Source organism: Perca flavescens, chromosome 16 (genome assembly GCF_004354835.1).
Source record: "Perca flavescens isolate YP-PL-M2 chromosome 16, PFLA_1.0, whole genome shotgun sequence".
Taxonomy (NCBI): domain Eukaryota; kingdom Metazoa; phylum Chordata; class Actinopteri; order Perciformes; family Percidae; genus Perca; species Perca flavescens.
The window spans coordinates 28,865,620-28,889,201 of NC_041346.1; the positions used below are offsets into that span (position 1 = coordinate 28,865,620).

The 23,582-nt window shown below is 42.8% G+C and overlaps 1 protein-coding gene across 4 annotated transcripts in view; it reads left to right on the plus strand.

The window, feature by feature from the left end:
• Positions 1-23,582, plus strand: part of zmiz2 (zinc finger, MIZ-type containing 2) — a 39,266-nt gene that overhangs the window by 14,004 nt on the left and 1,680 nt on the right. Inside the window, exons 3-20 of one of the 4 annotated variants that reach the window (XM_028601073.1) lie at positions 155-272; positions 1,550-1,752; positions 3,217-3,385; positions 5,381-5,584; positions 7,079-7,291; positions 9,082-9,165; positions 9,294-9,471; positions 9,855-9,996; positions 11,567-11,645; positions 12,005-12,136; positions 13,270-13,375; positions 14,278-14,435; positions 15,576-15,643; positions 15,738-15,806; positions 16,808-17,049; positions 18,233-18,348; positions 22,339-22,548; positions 23,163-23,278. In XM_028601073.1, coding sequence (XP_028456874.1) covers positions 155-272; positions 1,550-1,752; positions 3,217-3,385; positions 5,381-5,584; positions 7,079-7,291; positions 9,082-9,165; positions 9,294-9,471; positions 9,855-9,996; positions 11,567-11,645; positions 12,005-12,136; positions 13,270-13,375; positions 14,278-14,435; positions 15,576-15,643; positions 15,738-15,806; positions 16,808-17,049; positions 18,233-18,348; positions 22,339-22,548; positions 23,163-23,234 — 2,563 coding nt within the window. In that variant the 3' untranslated portion in view covers positions 23,235-23,278. Of the gene's footprint in view, positions 1-154; positions 273-1,549; positions 1,753-3,216; positions 3,386-5,380; positions 5,585-7,078; positions 7,292-9,081; positions 9,166-9,293; positions 9,472-9,854; positions 9,997-11,566; positions 11,646-12,004; positions 12,137-13,269; positions 13,376-14,277; positions 14,436-15,575; positions 15,644-15,737; positions 15,807-16,807; positions 17,050-18,232; positions 18,349-22,338; positions 22,549-23,162; positions 23,383-23,582 lie in introns of those variants that run through there. The other 3 variants (XM_028601072.1, XM_028601071.1, XM_028601070.1) reach the window with 3 other exon arrangements.

A 23,582-nucleotide genomic window follows, 5' to 3' on the forward strand; every position in this document is an offset into this window, starting at 1 on the left:
ATTCATCCAAAAAATTATGCACATATTAATTGAGAATGAAAATAATCGTTCGTTGCAGCCGTAACTGTGATACAGTTATGGATATCTGGATGAATGCGCCCTTCCTGCCCCTTCCTAACCATCCCGGTAACTCGGCTTCATCTCCTTTCTGCAGCAGCGACGGCCCCTTCCTGAATGACCCAGTCTCCTGGCAACCAGGCACCAATCAGCACCCAGGATCTCTCTCTGTAGTAACCACAGTGTGGGGCGTGACCAATCCCACACACAGTCAGGTAACACCAACACATGTCTCAGCACCCAGGGACATTTTAGCATTTTTTTTTTTCTCCTCCTGTTTTGTGTCATGTAACGACACAAAGAAAAGCTTGTATTTATTTATTATTTATGTGAAATCGAGGCTCATATGACATTGAAAAAAAAAAAAAAAAAGTTTTTTCCTGTAGTATCTCACAAAGTTATCAAAGGAGAAGATTTAAAGCTAAATCCACATTGCTGTTTCTCTCTGATGTGACTGATTTTGAACACGTAGAAGCTGTTCTTAAAGCTCACTCCTACGCTTCAGCTGCCTAATTGCTTCAGTTGGCTCATTAGAGCATTTTTAACTTATTGAATGTGCCCCCAAACTTCTCAGATTGATGCGTATGTGTTCCCACTTATAAGTGTAGGAGTAAAAGCATTTTATCGACGTGGGAAACCTCTCCTTCAGGATGTAGGGCCAGAGCTGCAGAGATTATTGTAAGGGAAGAACAAACTGGGATGTTTGGAAATATTACACACAGAACATTCGATTTGCTGCTGGGACGCAAGTCGGGGCCTGATCAACCCTGGCTGGGTCTGATGACCCCCATGTCACATCACTGAGGACGCGTGCCAGCGCATCCAGGGGATGTTTCTCGCATAACTGGAATGTCTTTTGGTTTTTGGACTGTAAATTGAATAAAACAAGCAGTCTAAATAAAACACCCTGGGCTGTGGGGAAAGTATAATGGCCATTTTTCACTTCTTTTCTGACATTTTATAAACTAAACAATGTGCAGAATAATTTGATAAAGAAATAATTGTTAGTTGCAGCCCTAAATGAGTCTATATTTGGGTGTAAATGGAGCTTTTCTTTCAAGGACTTTCCTATTTCCCTTATAAGTACCAAATTACAAAGTCTTTCCAGTAAACTTTATTTAAATAAAGTGTTGCCAAAGAAAAAGCCACCGTGAGTGCAAGATGGAAATCAACTGGTCATGTCATGTCATTTACAATAAAATGTTATTAGTGTAACTGCATCTCTATCAGTCTGTAAACCTTTTGTGTTGATTTCACACACCATAACTACTGAGAAACAGACATTGGTCATTAATTTAATATCATGTTTCTGGGATGTCGGCGTCTCTACTTCATGTTTAAACCCAGGTTAACTTTCATTGTGACTCTCAGTGTGAATATGACTGTAGAATGTCCCCTCTCTCGCTCGCCTTCTCTCTCTCTGATTGACTTCACTTGTTATGGTTCATATGACTGTTGACTGAGGTGACACCTCTCTCTGTTTCCCATGTAGGTGTTTGGGGCACCCATGGGTCCGGGTGAGGGCTCTGGCGGTCACATGATGCCCGGCAGCAGCCCCGGTATGGGTCCTGGCATGGGCTCCCAGTATATGGGCCAGCAGTCGTACGGAGACGCCGTCTCTAAGGGCTACGGCCAGCCGGTCATGTACGGACGTCCCAGTGGCGCTTACAACCAGTCCTCGGGCTACGGTGGAAGGTACGCTGCTCTTCTGGTCACTAAATGTCAGCTGCTGTGAATTTAACACTAAATTATACTTTCAATATGACTTCACATGAATATATCTATCTATCTATCTATATGAATATAACTTGTCGTAGGATCAAGTTTCTTACATATCTATATGTAGTTAATTCTCCCTGAAACGTAAGGATATGGGTGGGTATTGTTTAAAGCCACGTGGAATATGTTGCCATTGCAAACACAAACATTGTTCTCAGTGTATTATGATGATGGATGAAGATGCAGCCAATTAGTCCAATAGTTGTTGTTAGATATTTAATTCTAGACTGCTGCTATCTCTAACGCTTTGTTTACACGTGGCTGGAAATTTTCATAAACTGACATTTCAACCTCTCCGTTTTCAAAATTAACATCGTGCACAGCTGTCAGTGTTTGTTTACACCTAACAGTGTATATCAAGAGCGCGCCAGACCTGTAGGTGGCAGTGTAACGAGAAGCTCAAGCCCACGTTAGCCAATCAGAATCTCGAAAATAGCAACAACGGCAATGAATCCCTTCCTCTCTCTTCTCTTCATCACTTCCTCGGCTGCCTAAACCTCCGTTGGTCTCAATTTACGTGCAAACGAAGTTTTCCAAAATCTTCCACTCTGGCCGGAGTTTTTAGAAAGACTTGTTTTCAGAGGCGAATTCTCCGTTTGCGTGTAAATGAAGGGCCAAAAATAATATTTATAAATAAAATAACCACGTACGTGTAAACAGGACCTAAAGCCGCCCTGCTAGCACAGCTAAAAACTCACCTGTCACAGAGCTCCACGAAATGCCAACTTTCGAGTCCCAATGCTGCCTCTTGAACTCAATTGTTTACAGTTTGTTGCTGCACACAGTTATACCTTTTCTTTGTAGTTTGGAATGAGCTCTGTGGCATATTTTGTTTTTTTTAGGTGTAAAATCCTCCAGATAACCTGTTTCACCTGTTAGTCTTTAACAGTCAATCGCTCAGCAAAGGAGACACCCAGGCAGAGAAATGTTCATTATGTGGACATTAGTGTAACAACATAAGAGCCACTTACAGCAATTATTTCTAGTAGCTCATAAACACAATTATCACCGTAGAGAATAATTGACAGCCATAGGGTTTCCTGTTGCTTTAACACCGAGCGTTTTATTGCAAGGAAACGTACATTCTCGTGCGTGGCTCTGATCATGAAAGAAAGTGGAAAGTATAAAATGGACATGAGTTTGATAATTGAGCAGTGTTGTGTGTTGTGATGTAGCACAATGCTTTGTGTCATTTCTGCGGGGTTTTAGCATCAACATATGTCAGCGTGGCTGCTCTCACCCACTGCTCTGACTCACGCTCATGACGAAAACACACACACACACACACACACACACACACACACACACACACACACTCACATGCTCGTCTCACTTAGTTCCCAGCCCACTCATCTCCACGTCTTCCTCTCCTCCCTGCAGTTACTCTGGTAACAGTGGAGGTGCCGGCATGGGCGTTCGTCCTCCCTCAGACTTCACTCAGGCTGCTGCCGCTGCCGTTGCCGCCGCCGCTGCCACAGCAACTGCCACTGCTACGGCAACTGTTGCGGCAATACAGGAGAAGCAGAACCAGGAGATGAACTATGGCCAGGTAAATGTGTCGGCCTGTACATGAGCCTGGGATCTTTTAACCCTATCCGGAGTAATTTCATTCATCTTTTTTATTATGTTTTTTACCCAAAAAATAGATCCAGTGCAGCTCTTGCCTGTCCACATCAGTTGTCTGGCAGATTAACATGGTTGAAACTTATTCTGGCACTTTTTTATTATTTTGTTTGACATAATAATGGTATCTCTGCACAGGATGTCTTCAGTTTCCAGTCACAACTCGGACCAGTGTGTATAAAGCCATTCAGAGTAATAGGGCTGCTCCCTCTTAGTCGATTAGTCGACTAATCAGTCGTTTTGGTCTTAGTCTACTTAGATCTCTTTAGTCCATTAGTCATGTTTGATGCTTTTTTTCACGCTGAATGACTTATTTCCAAGAAATGTACGAGCACATCTCTGGTAAACACAAGAATTAAAGTGGTGCTTTTTGCATGACTCTTTGTGGAGAAACATCTGTCGATTAAATCAACTAATCGATTAGTCGATACAATTGAATGAGTGTTAGTCGACTAAGAATTTCTTCAATCGAGCACAGCCCTACAGAGTAATTTATTTGTCTGAGTTGCATCAAAATGTCCATATTTTTTTCCCTTCTTAGAAAAAAGAATAAGTCCTAGTCGTCCACACGTACACAGGTTTTTATTTTTTTTTATTTTTCAACAGTCAGAAAACAACAATAAAACCTGTGCACGAAAAATCTTTACAAAAAGAATCTCTGTCCAATTCCTAACCGAAGTTTTTGGTACGAGTTTATTGACTCACAAGTCAAAGTTCAGGACAGGTCTTACACACCCCGGCTGGGGTTGGAGTTGTGACGTTTTGTTGCGGTGCCGTGGGTAGGAGGGGGTGCAAAGCAGAAGCTGTTTTTTTTTTGTTTTTTTTCTTTCTTTCTGCTGATCCACAGATTCATGACACATGTTTCTTATTAACAGCAGAGACATGACCTCATTTGACACGTCTCTCTCTCGCCAGACTATTTACTCCCCAGAACTGTTTACAAAACGAGAGTCACTGTTGGAGCTTCGCAAACTCTCTCATCCTTTCTGTTTCCACTTCAAGTGAACAAAGCAAACACGGGCTGTACAACATCACGCGTCTCAATGTACACATTTGTTCATTAATGCTGACAACGCTACATCTTTAGATTCAATTTTAGAAAGAAGAAACAACGGATCTTTAACAACTTTAACAAAAATCAGTCCAAACTGGCCAACCCTTTTGTTCATCTTCGGTTCTACTTTTAGACCGAGACGTTAAAGTACTGACTTACCTAACTTGTGAGAGACTTCTGTCTTTAAGACATTTTCAGGGAGAGACATGCACACATTCAGTGGGAGGAGAGCTTTTAATTAATAAACTATGCGGTTATTAAAAGATAGATATGCCAATAATGAAATAATTTTGACCGACAGTGTGCGGGATGCAAAAGATAGCGAATGCTCACTCTGCATAAAACAAGGTCCTAGCAACCTTAAGTGGGATAAAAAAACGTGATGATTTGGGTCTGCAACACCGAATAATTTAACAGTGACAAATCCAATTTCTCCTCCAGCTCCTCAGCTGAAGTGCAGAGTCACTCATTTCCAAACGGCTCACAGTTAAGTTGTGGAGAAACAAGCTGCATTCAAGCGTTTTTGACATAATAGACACATCCTTTCGCCACGTGTACGACTGCATTAACAGGAGGTGTAGTTGGAACGCAAGTTGTCCATTTGCAACCTGATCACTGATCAATATTTTACAATCTATTTAAGATGCAGCACTAATCCAGGGAGCGTAAGACAGTGTGATTAGATAGAGCGTACTAGGCAAAGTAAATTGTGTATGCACGCCTTTTTCTGGACTGACTGTGCATTTTACGGTGTTTAATTAACTTTACCATCTCTTACACACTGTTCACACTCCCCTGTACTTTGTGTCAAATACCCAGTGAGCTTTGTTGTTTACCCCTGTGGCTGTACTTCCCTTTCCCTCCCAGATGGGTGGAGCATCCTCTTACAGCACCCAGTTCCTGTCTCATGCGGGCCCCCGCGGCCCTCCAGGGATGGTCTCTTCCAGGCCGGGACCTCCACCGCCCGGCGGAGGCCTGTATCCTTCTCACCCTGCCCAGGCTCAGAAGATGCCCCAGCACGGAGGTTATCCTGGGCAACAGCAGGGGCTCAAACGGCCTTTCCATTCAGAGGTCAGTGAGCGGGGGGGAGATGTTTGCTCATACATTGAAAACGCAGAAGGCCGACATACTTCTTAAAATCTTAATGTTAGAGGATTTCCCTGCACTGGTGTGGTTTCCTGTAGCCTGGCTCCGCCCTCAATTGCGCTCAAATTTAATTTTCCTTCAGTACATCGTCAGGTTTTTGGTATATTCTTGGGTTTTCTCTGGCCAGGATCTTGGTAGGCGGTGTCTGACGGTGCCGGTTGGGGGCGTGATGACTAGTGGCAATAATAGTCACAATAAAGACAATGGAACAATGACCAGAAATAGTATTTGTAGTAGTTCATGGCGTAGCAGGGCACTGCAGGGCGTTACAGGACGTAGCAGGGCACACTAATCCATTTATTTGTACGAGAAAATAACCGACAATGAACATAATCATTACATTTTTTGGGGGGGGGGCTGAATGTTGGACAGTTTTTATTAAAGCTACATTATGTAAGAATTTCTCCCATCTAGCGGTGAAATTGTATATGACAACCAACTGAATATTACTTTCTAGCCCTTCCTCCTACGGTGGCCGAACCCGAAATGATCTCTTAGTATCTCCATCGTTTACACGCAACTGTTCTTGCCACTCCCAATATTAACTTTGGTCTTGTTGCTTTGCCTGTCGCGTTATCGTTTTAATTCTCTTTTTGGCATCCCTGGCGAGTAATCCTCCCGCTGGCATTCGTCACTGTGCCACTGCGCAAATGGCGGAGGGTTGTCCCTCTTTGGCTAATGTATTTTAAAGATGGAGGTATGTCCCTCTTTGGCTAATGTATTTTAAAGATGGAGGTATGTCCCTCTTTGGCTAATGTATTTTAAAGATGGAGGTATGTCCCTCTTTGGCTAATGTATTTTAAAGATGGAGGTATGTCCCTCTTTGGTTAATGTATTTTAAAGATGGAGGTATGTCCCTCTTTGGTTAATGTATTTTAAAGATGGAGGTATGTCCCTCTTTGGCTAATGTATTTTAAAGATGGAGGTATGTCCCTCTTTGGCTAATGTATTTTAAAGATGGAGGTATGTCCCTCTTTGGCTAATGTATTTTAAAGATGGAGGCGCTACATGGCGGCCGTCATTCGAGCGAGTCGCTCGTATGTATTCTGAATGATTCTGAATGTCAGATTCTACGCTTACGAGAATACTTTGATTAGATGGTGGGAGTATTTACACGTGAATGAGAACATATTTGTGAAAGAACAAAGGTTGCTACGAATCAACTCAAAACATTTAGGTTAAAATGTATGGCTGACATGATTTTACCTTAACACATACTAGAGGAGAGGTGCAACAACTAGCAACAAAATATGTATTTGGCAACCAAGCAATGCGGTGACTCAGTGTTTCTGTGGTGTTGTAACACAGGTGTGAGGCGCAGCTTCTGTCTGAATTGTAATTTGACCCGTTTCCTCCCGTGGCTTGTGTTTCTCACCAACCTCTCGTACACCAGTAACCTTTTCCTGTCTGTGTGTTCAGGGTTTTCCAGTGCAGCAGTACGGCTCCGGTGGGATGTCGGGGTACCCTACCCAGCCTCTGCAGTACCCCACTGGTCCACAGCAGCGGTGTCCCCCCTCACCCTCTTACCCCTCCAGTCGGATGCCTCTCATGGGGCAGTACACTTCTGGATCACACAACCCGGCACAGTTCCCCCCTGGAGCCGGCCAGCCCAATCCTCCACAGTATTATAAGGTAGTCCACTTCTGTTTCCTTTAATAAAAACAGAGCCTGGCTGATGCCGGACGTCTGAGGCCGACATCGATATTTGAGTTTCAGTTTAGTTTATTCACAAAACAGTTTAAAAGACGAGTACAATCATAAGAAATAACGCAGATATGTGAAATGGGACACCCTGGTAAGCTATCTGAAGCTTTTATACAGAGGCCCAACGCTTTGTCTAGATTAAAACGAAAACAAAACCAAAATGATATGAAGGACACACATTCTACAGGAACAGTAAGCTGCTATCAGCCTCAAACATGCATCCAAAATATCAAATCAGCCAGAATTCTGTTTAAAGAAAAACCATAACAAAAAGGTTCAGTAGTAATCCCTTAAAGTTTGTTATATAAATATTTGTAAGTTGGTAAAGATGTATTTATATGAAACTTCTCAAAAGTTACAAACAGCTTCACAATGAAAGCAATTACTGAAAAAAAAAAACATTTTGTAAACGGTCAAAGAGCGAAACAAAGTCAACAGAATCAAATGTTGGAGCAACAAAATAGATTTTACAAAACATAAATCATAAGTTAAGAAAAGTTTTGGCTTCTCAAATATGAGGATTTGCTGCTTTTCTTAATCTTATGTGATAAACTGACTGACTGAAGTCTTAGGGATTAGAAAGTTGGTTGGACAAAACGGGTACACTCGGGCGCACATAGTATTATTTTAGTAATCGGATAATCGTTTTAGTACTTTTTTTAAGCAAAAAAGTTCAACTTTTGCTGCTTTCATGCTTCCTAAGTGTTCAAATTTCATGCTTTCCTTTGTCATACATGATAATAAAATGAATAGCTTTGGAGTTTTTGCACTGTTGGTCAGCTAAAACCCCCTGGGGAAACTACACTGTTGTATTATATTATGTTTCACTATTTTCTGACATTTGTATTGTATTGACAAATCAATCAAACACAATGACTGAGTCTTATGATTGTTGAACTTCACGCTAGAGGAGGGCGTTGGGATTGAGATCCCGCGGGACCCAACACAAATATCGCGGGTGCGGACAGCTTTAACGAGGCTCCGGCTGGGAGCGGGCGGTCCAAAAATTAGACAGCGGGCCCCGAGATTTTTTGTAAAGCTGCTCCTGATCAGTGCTCTGACTGACTGTTGGTTTCGCCTAGCTAGGTTTCATTAGAAAATCAGCATCCAGTTAAACACCAGCCAAACGCTTTATTAACACTCCTCTATTTCCTCTCTCTCTCACTCTCTCTCACTTCTTTCCCGGGGCACTGTGCCCCGCCCCTTTCTCCTACGGCGACCTGAGGGATCCAATCAACAGGGACTTTAACATGAATACCTGTTAGAGAGTGTGTAAAAAGACAGGTGAACGAAAGGAAATAAAACCACCAGAGTAAAACAAACCACAGCCAACAACACGTTCTAAAATAAGTAAAATGATGCACTAGAACGTGATTTTGCTACGTATTACCGACAGATATGCATATTTATTAATACTACACAATAAAATAACTAGTTTCCCTGCGGGAGGGGGGAAGGCCCAAAATCAATGGTCAATCTATTGACAATCAATTTAATGTTTGCCGTGTGGGCGGGACCCAACACACAAGAAGCCAAGAAGTAGAGTCCCGCGCAGGGCTCTACTTCTCGGCATACAGATCTAATTTTTTCAACACGGTTTAACTCTTTGGGGTCCAGATGGATTGCTCCTTAGTCAGTCAGTCAAAGTCAAGTTTATTTCATCCATAAAAATGGTAATTACAGTGCTCAGTGTCTGGTGTCCTGTCTGTGTTTTCCAGTCGGAGCCGTTCAACGGTCAGGGCAGTCTGCCACCTGGAGGAGCCGGAGGATACAACGCCTTCACGCAGGCTGCAGTCAACGGGGTAAGTCATGTATGCACTCAACTCACCCACTGATAAAGGCCTGAGGAATAACGCAGAGAAATATACCGTAAGGTGCTTTTTAAGGAGCTACTTTGGAGTTGTAAACACCCCTTATCCTCGTCTCTCAGCCAGGTCGGGGTGGAGTGATGCCCGGGTATCCCAGCTCCCCGATGGGAGGGAATCCCACGCCTCCGATGACACCCGGGACGTCCATACCTCCCTACCTGTCCCCGGGCCAGGACACGAAACCCCCGTACCTCCCACCGGACACCAAACCCAACATCAACACCCAGCAGGTCTCTACAGGTGAGACACGACTCTGCAGTAAACGCACCACACAAAGCAGAGAAGATATTCTGTCATCCTTTACAGTCGGTGCGTCTACATGCAGTCTTCTCCAGTATGCAGCTTTCTTAAAAGTCATAAAAAGGTTATTGGATTAGATAATCGCAGAAACCTACGGCCGCGTATTAGGGCCTTTTGTAGGAAACATATACAGTATATATTACGGAGCCAGGGGAGAGGGGTACTATTCAGAGAAAACAACACTATCGCACGATCCTGATAGATATAGATAGATATCCGTAGAGGAATTACATTTTGTCCCTGGGGCATGTTAAGTTCCTGTGAAAGTGTCTCCGTGCTCGGTGGAAACGCCCCTGAAGGCAGGCTCTCGTTTTTCACTAAAGGTAACCCGAGCGACGACCTGCGCCTGACGTTCCCGGTACGAGACGGCGTGGTGTTGGAGCCGTTCAGACTGGAGCACAACCTGGCCGTCAGTAACCACGCCTTCCAGCTGAGAGACTCGGTCTACAAAACGCTCATGTTGAGGTAGGAAGACTAACCAATCACGCACCCTCACCTCTTCCGTTTGTTTGTTTGACCGGACACTTGTGTTGTTACTAATGGTATGCACAAACTGTTGCTTCCATATTTTTAAGCCTTTGGCCTGTTGCATCTTTTCATGAGCTCCTCATCACTGTTGATAAATGATGGTTGATTTCAATTTCATGGGTTATGTGTTGCAAATGTGTGTGTGTGTGTGTGTGTCTGTCTGTCTGTCTGTCTGTCTGTCTGTCTGTCTGTCTGTCTGTCTGTCTGTCTGTATTCATGGGGTCCAAAAACCAGGCGTCCGGTATACTTGTGGGGTCCCTACAGCTTTGTGGGGCCAAAATGCTCGACCCCACAAGTTTAAAGGTCTGTTTGAGGGTTAAGACTTGGTTTTAGGGTTAGAATTAGGTTATGGTTAGGGTGAGGGTTAAGGTTAGGCATTTAGTTGTGATGGTTAAGGTTAGGGTAAGGGTTAAGGTTAGGCATTTAGTTGTGATGGTTAAGGTTAGGGTAAGGGTTAAGGTTAGGCATTTAGTTGTGATGGTTAAGGTTAGGGTAAGGGGCTAGGGAATGCATTATGTCAATGACGGGTCCCCACAAAGAGAGTGCCACAAACCTGTGTGTGTCTTATTTACTATGAGGTCTGTGAAGTAGTCCTTCTCATAACTGTCTCCGTGCTTTTCTTCTTTGCCGTTGACTGAGAGCGTGTAGTTGTAGTACTGCGAGTTCCCCACCTGTAATATATGAATGGCAAAAGCTAGGACAAGAGAAATACTTGGAAATATAATGTTGTTTGTGTGCCTTTGCTGTGTATGCACGTTTTAAATGTGGACGTACACCCTCTGTCCATGTTGCTGAAATACGTGCCAGAACAGATGGGATGAAAAGCGTTGCCACGGAGATATTTTGTATTTTGGCGTTAAGAGAGGTAACGGACTATTTAGCTGTCAGAATAATAGGCCGTCTGACCTACGGCGAGGCAGCTCAGCTGCATGTCACTTTATATTCCTTCTCTAGCTTTATACAGCGTCCGACTCACCGTGCTGGATAAAGTGAAAGTCCCTTTCCTTGTCAGTGTTTTACCAGTTTAAATTAACAGGCCCGTTTGTTTTGAAGGGAAGGAGACCTCTGCGGATAATTTTGCTCCTGGTTTGTGCCGTTTGGATTGTTTAATTGATCGTCATTACAATTAAATATGTTTATTTTTTTGTTAAAACGTTTATGTGCGTCAGGGCACCCCCTTGAAAACGAGATCTCAAGGGATTTGTCCTCAAATAAAGATTAAAGATAATCTCTCTCCACTGTCGTGACTCCAAACTAGGCTTTTACTCTCTAAAGAATCATGGAGGCAGGAAAGGAACAGTGTTTTTAAGGATATATCTATTTGGGGATTACCATAAAAGGCTTTTATAACTCCGTCTGTAACATGAAATGTGGCTTTCAGTGTGAATTCAGAGCTCTCTGTTGCACTTCCTGAGTGATCTGAAAAACACCAGATAAAGAAAATGAGGAATGTTTGAAAACCCCACCCAGTCTCTCCCTGAGCCGTGTGTTGTGTCGCCCCCTGCAGACCGGATCTGGAGTTGCAGTTCAAGTGTTACCACCACGAGGACAGACAAATGAACACTAACTGGCCTGCCTCTGTTCAAGTAAGCATCACCGGCCTTTCTTAACATGTTATCGCTCAAGTCTTTAAGATGGTGATCTCTCTCTCTCTCTCTCATAGGGTTATATGGTGATTTTGGGCCTTTTTTGACCTTCTTTTCCTTCATTGTGTTGAAAGTGTCCTCACTTGATGCTATTATTGACTGTTACACTTTAATGTTGTGATAATGATTTATACATTTTCAAGGATATTACTTACAGTAGTGTGTTAACAGTGTTAAAAGTCTATGATGTAATACAGTTTTTTGGATTCAGCCGTCAAAAACGAGGCTAAACAAAGTATCAAATGGATTTACTTGTCATTTAATTTAATTCTCTGCCCTTTTTTTACATTCTGTATCAGGTGAGCGTCAATGCAACTCCTCTGTGCATTGAAAGAGGGGACAACAAGACCTCCCACAAGCCCCTGTACCTAAAGCCAGTGTGTCAACCGGGACGTAACACCGTACAGATCACAGTGACCGCCTGCTGTTGTGTGAGTAGCCTTTGAGTGACACCTTGCAGTCTAACCACCGGGCGCGTCTGTGCTGCGTTCCAGTTTTGTTCCGTCCTCCGCCACGCGCCATACCACACCGGGAGCGCCTCGGTAGCGGAGCGTCTTGGTGCACGACTCCTAGATTTTATTGTCTCCACAACAGGGGTGTCAAACTCAATTTCACTAAGGGCAACACTGGTAAATTTGAAAAACGTTAAGGGCCAGACATGTGATGTTTATTGACATGCTTTTATTTATTTTATTTTATTTTATTTACAGTTCGGTCCACATAAAGCCCTAAAAAAAAGTCAGGAAAAAAGTTCCTTAGCCATCGTAGAATTCAGCAAATCAAGTAAAAAAAAAAATGCATTTTAAATTTAAAAACGACTACACAGCCGACTCACAACAACCTTTCGATACCCTGAATATGAAAACTCTCCGGTTGTGCAACTTGTGTGTGAATTTCTGAGTCTCGAAGTCGGTAAATCTGCCAAAATGGGCCTTAAGTGTGGTGCAATTGCAGTTTGAAAACCGTTTTCTTTTTTGTTTGGCTCAGAACTAAGCGGGCCAAAATCTATCGTAAACCTGAATTGACATGCGGGCCGGATCAACATTTGCGAGGGACCGGATTTGGCCCACGGGCCTTGAGTTTGCAACATGTGCTCTACAAGTAGGTAAAAAGAACAATCAGGTGTTTATTAAGCTAGTATCTACCTTCCACTCCAAGCACTCCTGCAGTTAAACTCCATGTCTTCTCTTTTCTGCCGTTGTCTTTAAAAAAAAAAAAAAAAAAAAGAAAAGGGAAAAAAAAAAAATAAATATCTGTGGTGTCGTATTATGTTTTACCACCTCCAAGATCAATCTCTCGTCGTCCGTGGTGTTGTAGAGGAGACATCTATTATATATGGGGGGGTCTTTCGGTGAATTGACTGGATGCTCTTGCTGTTTACCTTCCTGCCCGGCTGAAGCATGGACTTGAACAGCAGCATAGAATTGAATTTTTCCACGCCCAGTGGAAGATAAGGGGGTCAGCGATCGGTTTCCACAGTCACCTAACTCGTTAAATGTCTTACAATAAACAAATCGAAAGCCATTTTAAACCCCTCTTCCCTCCCTCTCCTGTCTCTTTCCAGTCCCACCTGTTTGTGTTACAGTTGGTCCATCGGCCGTCGGTCCGGTCCGTCCTGCAGGGTCTGATGAAAAAGAGACTCCTGCCGGCCGAGCACTGCATCACTAAGAGTGAGTTTACACCCCGCCGGCTTTCATTTTCAAATCATTTTGGTTCACAACTGTAGCTGCTTTTTCCATTCTCAGTTGTATCATTCCATCAGTAAAGCAGTTTACTTTTTTAAAGAAACAAACCTCCTTTCTTCAACGCAGGTGCGTTGGAAAATAGTCACAGACTTGAAGAAATCGTCTCTTTTTCTTTGCTTTTAAAAAAATGTTTAAAAAAAAAAAAAATGTTTTATAATGGAAACTGCAACTTAACCCTTTGTGTTGTCTTCGGGTCCAATTTGACCCGTTTTTCAAAATGTCTGTATCAGAAATATGGGTTTCTTTTTAACGACCTAATTTGGATGATACCATACATCGCGCTTCGCAAGTACAACAAAAGATAGGATCTCTACTTGCATTGACTTTTTGGTGTTTAATTAAAAAAAAAAAAATAATAATAATTAGCATTTGAAAAAACTTTTTTTTTTCTAAACCAGACTGAACATTTCTCAAGAATTAGGTATACATTCCTATAAATGAGGTGTACTGGCCATGAATTCCAAAAATTAGTGTAACACTGGTATTACGTTGGTGTTTAGAAATGAAAATGAGCATTAAACGTAAAAAAAGAGCCAAAAATTTTAACAAAAAAGTGACAAGTTGATAAAAGAGACGAAAACGTCACAAAAAGTGTCAATATTCAGCACGACAAGTCCATGGTCGAATGGAAGACAACACAAGGGTTAATTGTATGCATTGCTTGTGCTGTGGTGTAAAACCTTTAGTGACCCAGTGGCTGATATGAAGACCCTCCAGGCGTCTGAATCCAGAATATGCTCCGAGTTGTTCTCAGCAGCACATTTGACTTTTTTCATGAAGTCGTAAAGTAACCGTACTTTCTTATCTTCATTGTTTTTTTGTTTCAGTAAAGAGAAATTTCAACAACGGCACCATCCCCGGGACCCCTGGGCTGAACGGAGAGGACGGTGTAGAGCAGACGGCGATCAAAGTTTCCCTTAAATGCCCGATCACGTTCAGACGAATCCAGCTGCCAGCCAGAGGGCACGACTGCAGACACATACAGGTGGGGGGGGGCTCCCCACTAGTTTAGATCAACCAAAGTACCTTTCCAGGATAAAGCCGGACATCCGGTGCCTAGGCCACACACAGGATGTCAGGCTTTGTGCCTCGCCTTCCGTTCCCTCCATGTTGCAGTTCTCAAAATTCTTTCGCCAAGGGAAACAACAACCTTCGAGCTGGCGAGCTACACACTGAAAATGTCATGTTTTGAAGAAAGTTTTAAGCGGGCATAAGGCAGGCCTGCTTGGTTCTTTCGGGGGAATGATTGTAAAGATTTACAAAGAATATGTTTAGGGCATTTCCTCTCTAACTGGGACGTTTTGGGACCGATTGGTGGGATTGCTGTGGAGGAAGTACACACGGAGATACACTGTTAAGAGCCGATGAGGTTTAACCATGGATCAGCTAATTTAAATGGCTCACGTTACTGTGTTGTGTGAACAGCTAACTTCATTTAACCCTTGTGTTGACTTCCCGTCCACCATGAACTTGTTGTCCTTGTTTATGGCGCTTTTTCAATGCTTTTGATGCTTTATTTAAAACGTTTTTGTCACTAGTTTTAACGCTTTCTTTGTACATGATAATTAAACCTAAATGACATTTAAATGACATTATACCTACTTTGAGTTAAAACAAAGCAGAAATTATGAATTATTTTGACTAATAGTTAAGATCAGAGGATGTTGCGTGGATCACAGACAGGTTCATGTTAAAGTTGAGTCAGGATATTGTTTTAAAACCATAAAAAAAAAATAAAATTGAATAAAACACCCAAAATGCAACCAAAGTAATCATTAAGTTTACTTGCGAAGAATGTTGCATGGTTTCTATACAACGTACATGCGTGCATCCAAGTTATTTTTGGGCAATTTGGTTGAAAGAAATCCATATTTCTGCTATAAAAAACTTGGAAAACAACACAAGGGTTAATATTATATGTGGCATTGTCTTTTGCGGGGAGCAAATGTTCCAACAAAACAAGTTCCTTCCAGAGACTATTTAGCAGAGCCGGCGCCGCCCGAGACCATTGTGACTGGGTTAAAGAAATGCAAACAACCCAGAGAGGTTTTATTTTCTGCTATCCCAGAATGCATCTGTGGTGCAAATGAATTCTCTCACACTGACTGTCTTTTTATTTTCGTAGTGTTTCGACCTGGAGTCCTATTTGCAGCTGAACTGTGAAAGAGGGACCTGGAGATGTCCTGTGTGCAAGTACGTTCTGCATCGAGGTTTCATTGCACCTTTTTTTTAGAATCGGATCCTGTCAGCGTGGCATGTAACAGCAGTTTGTTTGTCTCGTTCACAGTAAAACTGCTTTGCTAGAAGGGCTGGAGGTGGACCAGTACATGCTGGGGATTCTCGTCTACATCCACAAGTAGGTCTTTATGTGTGGAGTTTGTGTAAATAATTGTATGTTTGTCCTAGTGAAAACCCCCATCTACTCAAGGTTCAAGGTTCTTTATTTGTCATGTGCACAAACATAACGGAAGTAGTCGCCTGCAATGAAAAGCTTCGGCCTCAGGCAACCCCAACAATTCTCAATAAAGAAAATAAGCAAATAAAATATGAATGAAGTAAATCTGCAACTAACGATTATTTTCATTGTTGATTAATCAGATTATTTTCTGGATGAATCAATAAGTCAATCAATCAATTATATCATAATACTATTTCACATTGTAATATTTTTTTTTTGTAATCTTGCATGCGCGTCCCTGTGTGTGTAACAAGCATAGTGTGTGCGTTGTGTGCACGAGCCTAGGAGCATTTTACTAATGCTCTGTTAAAATAACAATGAAATGCTGCGTCATTGACTTTAGACTAAGTTTTTGTTGGTCAATGGCGCGATTACTTCTCGCTGCCTCAAGATGGCAATACGCCCAGAATGCACCTGAACACACCTCCCTGTAAGACCAGCACGCCCAGAATGCACCTGAACACACCTCCCTGTAAGACCAGCACGCCCAGAATGCACCTGAACACACCTCCCTGTAAGACCAGCACGCCCATGGGCCACAGATGGGCGCTTTTGCTATTTAAATGACGCGGGCGCTGGACGGTCTTAAAATAGCAAAGACACTTGCGTTGGGCTTTGTGCTGCGCCGGATGCAACGTAGGGCCCAAGGTCTCTAAAATGTAAGAAAATGAGGAAAAATGTAGATCAGTGTTTCCCAAAAGCCCAAGATGACGTCCTCAAATGTCTTGTTTTGTCCACAACTCAAAAGATATTTGTGTTTACCGTCGCAGAGGAGAGAAGAGACAAACAAAGGACTCAGTTGGCGTTTCATTTAACAGTAAATAACTAACCTTTGCAGCTCTGGAATGAATAATGATAATAAATGTATACATACTATTGTCTGTGTCTTCCTCTCTCAGTTCTGACTATGAGGAGATCACCATCGACCCGGTGTGCGGTTGGAGGCCGGTGCCAGTCAAACCCGACCTGCACATAAAGGAGGAGCCGGACGGTCCGGTCCTGAAGCGCTGCCGAACGGTCAGCCCGAGTCACATGGTCCTGCCTAATGTGATGGAGATGATCGCCGCTCTGGGCCCGGCGGCGTCCCCCTACCACAGTCTGACTGCAGGTGGCCGCAACACGCCCGACTACAACAGGCCAGGTACGGTAGGGTCAAGACTGAGGAGGGAATCTGTGTACTGGAGGGGGGGTCAGTGGGGAGGAAGCATCCCAGGGTACCCTCTGTCAGACAGCCCCTCTAAGACCGGGAACTGAAGTCATTATCTCTGCTCTCTTCAAAGCCACCAGACTCCTTTGACCAAAACAGTCATTTTACCTCACAGAACACGGCAGTTGCTCAGCAGGAATCTGCAAGAATATATTCCACGGATGTGCAAAGTTTCACAGTATTATGTCATTATAGTATATAAAAAGAATATGAACTCAGGGTTAGCGCTGCACAATATATATCGTTTTTTTTATCATCATCGCAGTATGAACTGGCGCAATAAACAAATTGCAAAAGGTTGCGACGTATCGCGAAAGACACTGAGTTTTTTTTGTGTTAATTGAAAGAAAATATTAGCAGAAAACTGCACTTTAAAATGGAACTGTAACTCATTCTTACTTTTTAGTGCTGCCTTTAATATTCAATTCGATATTCAATTTGTTTGCTAAAATAACATTGGCAATGATTTCCTTTTGTTGGTTTTATATTCAACAAGCAATTTGTTGTAGTCTTTGATATCTGGGGCACCTGGGTAGCTCACCTGGTAGAGCGCGCGCCTGTATACAGAGGCTTAGTCCTCAACGCAGCGGCCACAGGTTCGACTCCGACCTGCGGCCCTTTGCTGCACGTCATTCCCTTCTCTCTCCCCTTTCATGTCTAAGCTGTCCTGTCATAATAGAGGCCTAAAAATGCCACACACAAAAAAATAGTTTGCTATCTGCTTATTTATGGCAAGAAATATCGTTATCGCATATTCTCCTCATATTGCTCAGGGCTATTTAAGTTATAAAAGATCTTTTTATAAACCTGGTGTAAGAAATGAGTCATTTTGACTGGTACAGTATGTGACGTATATATAATCTATAAATACACGTACTTTGCGAAATCACACTTTCCAGCTCAGTCAGTCAGATCATCTGCTCGTAGATGGGAAGTGACCCAGAACAATATTCCAAGACCAGTGTCTCCCCCCACTGTATACATCTTCTTAAACTCCACAGCTGGAAGCACTTTCCCCTCCATGCTGCACTGCTCACTATTATGCAAGAGAAAACAAACCGTCTACAGCGAGCTGTGTTTAATTGGACCTAATATGTGTTTTGTTTTGGTCCCGTAGGGAGCCAGGGATTCTCCAGCCAGGCAGGATTCACGGACTTCCCCAACACTCCTGGCACCCCGACACTCGGAGAGTACGCCTCCTCTGGACCTCCACTCCCCTATCAGTCTGAGCAGGTCAGACACCTTTAACGTACATGTCTTACGTAACCCATGAATGGGCAAAACACACAGGAAGCGTGTTCCCTTTAGTCGACGTAGCTTCTGGATCCCTGCCGTCTCTGTTGGGTTCACTCTGTGCGTTGTCCTTAACGGTTGAGTAGGCAGCAATGTAACCGGAGTATAGATGGATCACGGAGCTTCCTTCACGCACAGACCCAGAGTTAGAGGTATCGGTTATGTAACCGATGTCTGAATGTGACCTAGTTTAAAATGGGCTCCTTTTTCAAACAGTAGACTTAAAAAAGGGAAGATACCACACAAGAAACTTAAAACGTTTTTTCACATGTGGCTCTAATCCTCTTCCGTAAAAGAATAAGAGTCAAGATATTCTATATCTTTCTTATTGTCAATAAATCCCACGAAAAGACAAAGAACGGCAGTATCGTGTTCAAAGTCTGATTGATCTTACGCCCTGAAGCAAGGCAAGTTTATTTATATAGCACATTTCATACCTGTGGCAATACAATGTGCTTCACACAAAACAAAAGCAAGGGTCAGTACATGATCATAAAAATAGTAAAAAAAAAAAATAAAAGCCTGAGAGCATCAAAGCATAAAAAACGTGAAAGATAAAAGCATAAAATAAAGAAAACCATAGTAAAAATCATTGTCTACTACAATAAGGAGTAATGCTACGATGAAGCATTAGCAGAAGGCATCTGAAAAGAGTTGTAGTCTTGAGTCTGGACTTAAAACTGAATAGTTGGGGCGATTTTGATGCCTTTAGGAAGTTTGTTCCAGAGGTGAACAGCTTCATGGCTGAGTGCTGAGTGCTGCCGTTTTTCTAAAAGATGTTTCTTCTCCGAACTTGGAGACCTGAGTGGAACATACTGCAGAAACCTGTCCGATAGATACTTTGGCCCTATTCCATTAAGCGACTTGAAAACAAGCAGCAGTGCTTTAAAGTCAACCCTGTAACTTACTGGGAGCCAGTGCAGGGATTTCAAAACGGGGGTTATGTGCTCAGTTCTTTTTTGTTTTTGTAAGAACTCTGGCTGCTGCGTTTTGTATCATTTGAAGCTGTTTAAGGGTCTTTTTTAGGAAGGCCTGTGAACAGCCCATTGCGGTAATCAACCCTACTAGAGATAAAGGCATGAATCAGTTTCTCTAAGTCATCTTCTGACTTAAAACCCCTACGTTTTTGGCAATATTTTTGAGATTCAAGGCACCAAACGCCTGAATACTCGGAGCGCCGTCCGGTGTGGATTTCGTCTCTGACATCCCTCCATGCATAATACATGTGTTTGAAGACAGGGCGCCGTCTCGACCTGCTGGCATTTGTTTAAAATGTTTGCTGCGTTTGACTAAGTGCGGTGTGAACGCAAACCAAACCGAATGAAGAATACAGCCGTGGTGCAACTTCACCACCGAATCGCACCGCAAAGTTTTTGATTGAAAGTGTTGATTTGGAATATGTGAACAGAAACAGACATGAAATAATCATGAAAACAAAGAAAATCTAAATAAATAACAACATAATAGAAAAAGAAGAAGAAGACATGCCTTTATTTACCATATCCCGCCAGGGATATTCACTATTTTACAGTACAGTTGCACACAGATTACACACAGGCCTGAAACACACACACACACGCTCAGGACTGATGCATGCTATACACACTAAATTGACAGATGCCAGAGTGAGGGGGCCTCGGTGCCTTGCTCAAGGGCAGTTTGGCAGTGCCCAGGAGGTGAACTGGTACCTCTCCAGCTACCAATCCACACTCCGTACTTTGGTCCATACGGTAACTTCAACAGGTGACCCTCTGGCTCCCAACCCAACTCCCTAAGGACTGAGCTACTGCCACCCAAAATATGTCATTTATTATAATAATAATAATAATAATAATAATAATAATAATAAAAAAAATAGATTGATTTAAAATTCACAGCAAAGGATATTGTCAAACACTTGTCGATTTGATAACATATTGGAAAAGTTTACCGAACTGTAAGTGTGAAAGCGCCGTTGGTTTCCGGTTTAGTCCCTGAGAAGCGGGAGCTGTTGCCGGTTGCCGAGTGCGCTGCTGCGTCAGTCACCAACACTGACTGTCTCGTCCTTCTGGCTTGTGAGTTGGTTTAAGAGCCTTTTAACTGAGGCTGAAGTAGACAGCGCTGACTGAGAACATATTCGCTCACCGCGCCGCTAAACCACATACCACCTGTCGCAGGCAGCTGCTCGCCAACAGCAACAACGCGTGTCCTCTACTGTCACACACTTCTGTTCAGTTCAGTTTTTATTCACAAAAAGGTAAAAGGCACGTACAATCATAAGACATAATGCAGATACGTGAAATGGGACACCCTGGTAAGGTATCTGAAGCTTGTGTAAAGGGGTCCAGACACTAGCAAATAATACACATTATAAATGTAATCATATTGTTTGGATAAAAATGTACATGTATTATAAAATAACATTTACAACCTAGAAGGGAAAAACAACTCTAACCCTCCCTAAGTGGTCCCAAGACATTTATTCCACAAGTCTAAGCATTGGTCAAATAGATAAGATGCACAAACATAAATGTATAACAAGTGAGAATAACCGTACAGTGTGCATATTTGGCGGCGTGTTTAGGGATCCTTCCTCAAAAAAAAAAGATGTTTTTCATAAAAAAAAGAAGCAATTTGACATAATTTTGGACTGTTATATCACTGTATCTGTGTCTAAAAAAATCTAGAGCAGATCATAAATAAAAAACACTTGGGGTGGCCTCTAGCTCACCCAGTAAGAGCGTTCGCCCCATGTTAGCTGAGTGCTGCAGCGGCGCAGTGTCATCCCCCATCTCTCTCCCCCTTTCATGTCTATCCACTTTCTAAATAAAGGGGAAAAAGCCCCAAAAAATCTTTAAAAAAATTAAAAAAAACACTTAAAATTTAAAGACGTTGTTTCTGCGCCTTTTTTTTGCCGCATTTCACATTCATTCAGCTTGGGTGCTGCCCAAACACGGCTAGGGTGCTGCACCTGAGACTTATATGGGCAGGGAAAACCTTGCAGTAGAAATGAAATAAAAGTGCTGATGCTCAGCCTCTTTAAAGGAACACGCCACCGTATTTTGGAATAGGGGTTATTCGCCATCTCCCCTAGATTTAGATAGGTGGGCAAACACACAATTGTCTCAGTGCATGCATTGTCTTAGTCCGGCAGCACCGCCGCTAGTTCAGCTTAGCATAGTGAATGGAATTCTTTGTTGCCAGATAGCATAGTTGTGGGTAAAAGTGAGCCTAAAAAGAAAAAAACAAGGTATTATTTCTTGTGGCCTGCGTATTCACAACAAGTACCAATAGCAATGCAGATTAAAGGACAATTCTGGTGCAAAATGAGCCGATGTGTACCCACTCTGTCGTTCTCTGGAATATGTTTTCATGCTAATCGAATGGGTTTGTAGCTTGAAACGAGCTAGCGCGGGCCACGAAAAGACAGTAGCTCCCAAGACGGCTGCTGCCTGTATACGAGAACGCGACTGTCTTTATAAACTATCTTTTTAATAAACTGTCTGTACACTTACAAAGTTCTCAATGCTTCGGTTTACATGTAGGGACCTTCATTATGCTACCGTTGAAGTGTGGTGCTGTTTTGAGCCTTTTTAGCAGTACAAAATAGCGATTCCCATTGGATTAGCATGAAAACATGTCCCAGAGAACAACCGAGTGGGTACACATCTGTTATTAACCCCTAGGTTAATTTTGCACCGGAATTGTCCTTTAAAACTGGGCGATTTCCTAGACAGATATTTACGTGGGACTATATTGGGGCGAAGCACTGCTACTTGGGCGCAGAGATATCACGCAGCACCTGAAAAGACCACAAGGATTACACCTCATGCTTAGTGTTCTCAGTGAATTCAACGTGTTGGGCAGAAGCAGCGTGTTATTTTTAATGACCATAAAATAAAGATTCTCCTGTCTTGTCTCTGTGTCTCCTTCCTGGTCCGTCGCCATCAGACGTCTCATTCTGGGCGGATGGACCACGGCCACAACATCCTCCAGCAGCACGGTTCAGCCGTTCACGGCAATCAGAGTCTCGGCGACGCCGGCAGCCCGCTGCCACAGCGGAACATCAATTCCCAGAGTTCCCGGCTGCAGAGCGAAGGCTCCTTCGGTCTGGGAGGCCCCGGAGCACCCGGAGGAGAGGGGCCCGATCACGCGCTAGATGTGAGTGGACCGACCCGTTGACTCCGTTTTATATAAGCCAGTCCTTCCAGAAAAACGCGATTATGCGATTGCATAATTCAATGCATAATCAGCCTAAGTCCGCATATTTATGCGGGGGCATCAATCATCTTTTTTTCTTTTTTTCTTCAAATACGTCGCACTTTCGCCGCATAAATTGCCGATTTCCGCGCAAAATATTCGGGGCTTGCATGATTTCATAATCCCCGCATATTCGTTGCAAAAACGTTTTTTGCAAGTTTCCGCAATTTCATTGCATAAAATTGCATAAATATCATATAGCATATTCCATCGCATTTTTTAAGAAAACGTGCCGCATAATCAAGGATTTTTGCTCGCAGCAATCACAAAAAAAACTCCGCATTTTTCTGGAAGGACTGGTAAGAGCGCGTACTTGACTGTGACTCCATGTCTCTGTTTGATAGTTGAGGGCACATATATTTCTGAAACTGCTACAAGTGAAATGTGGGACTTTAACTTTTATTTTCCCTGCTATTGGCAAAACTCAAGAATAGAAGCTAATTATCACCACTTCTTTTAAAATACTCCTTTAATATTTGAGAAATTTGCTTATTTGCTTTTTCGCTGAGAGTTAGATGAGAAGATCCATACCACCCTCATGTCCTTACGGGGATTATGAAGCTACAGCCAGCGGCGGGATAGCTTAGCTTAGCATAAAGACTGGAAACAGCTAGCCTGGCTCTCTCTAAAGGTAAAAAACCAATCGACCTAACAGCACCTCCAAAGCTCACTCATTAACACGTCATACCCTGTTTGTTTGAAGGGTAACTTTGATGGTTTTTTCCCCCCTGGATCCTTTTCTCTCCCCATGTTTTATGTTTGTAAGTGACTGATGGGAACAACGATCTTCTTGGTCCAGTATTAAACGAGACACAAGCTGCAATGTAACGTTAACGGGCTATAGCGCACTTTCAGTTTCCAACAAAAAGGATCTTCAGGGTTCATACGTTTTTTGAAAAAACCTGGAAAAGTTATGGAATTTGAAAAATGCAAAT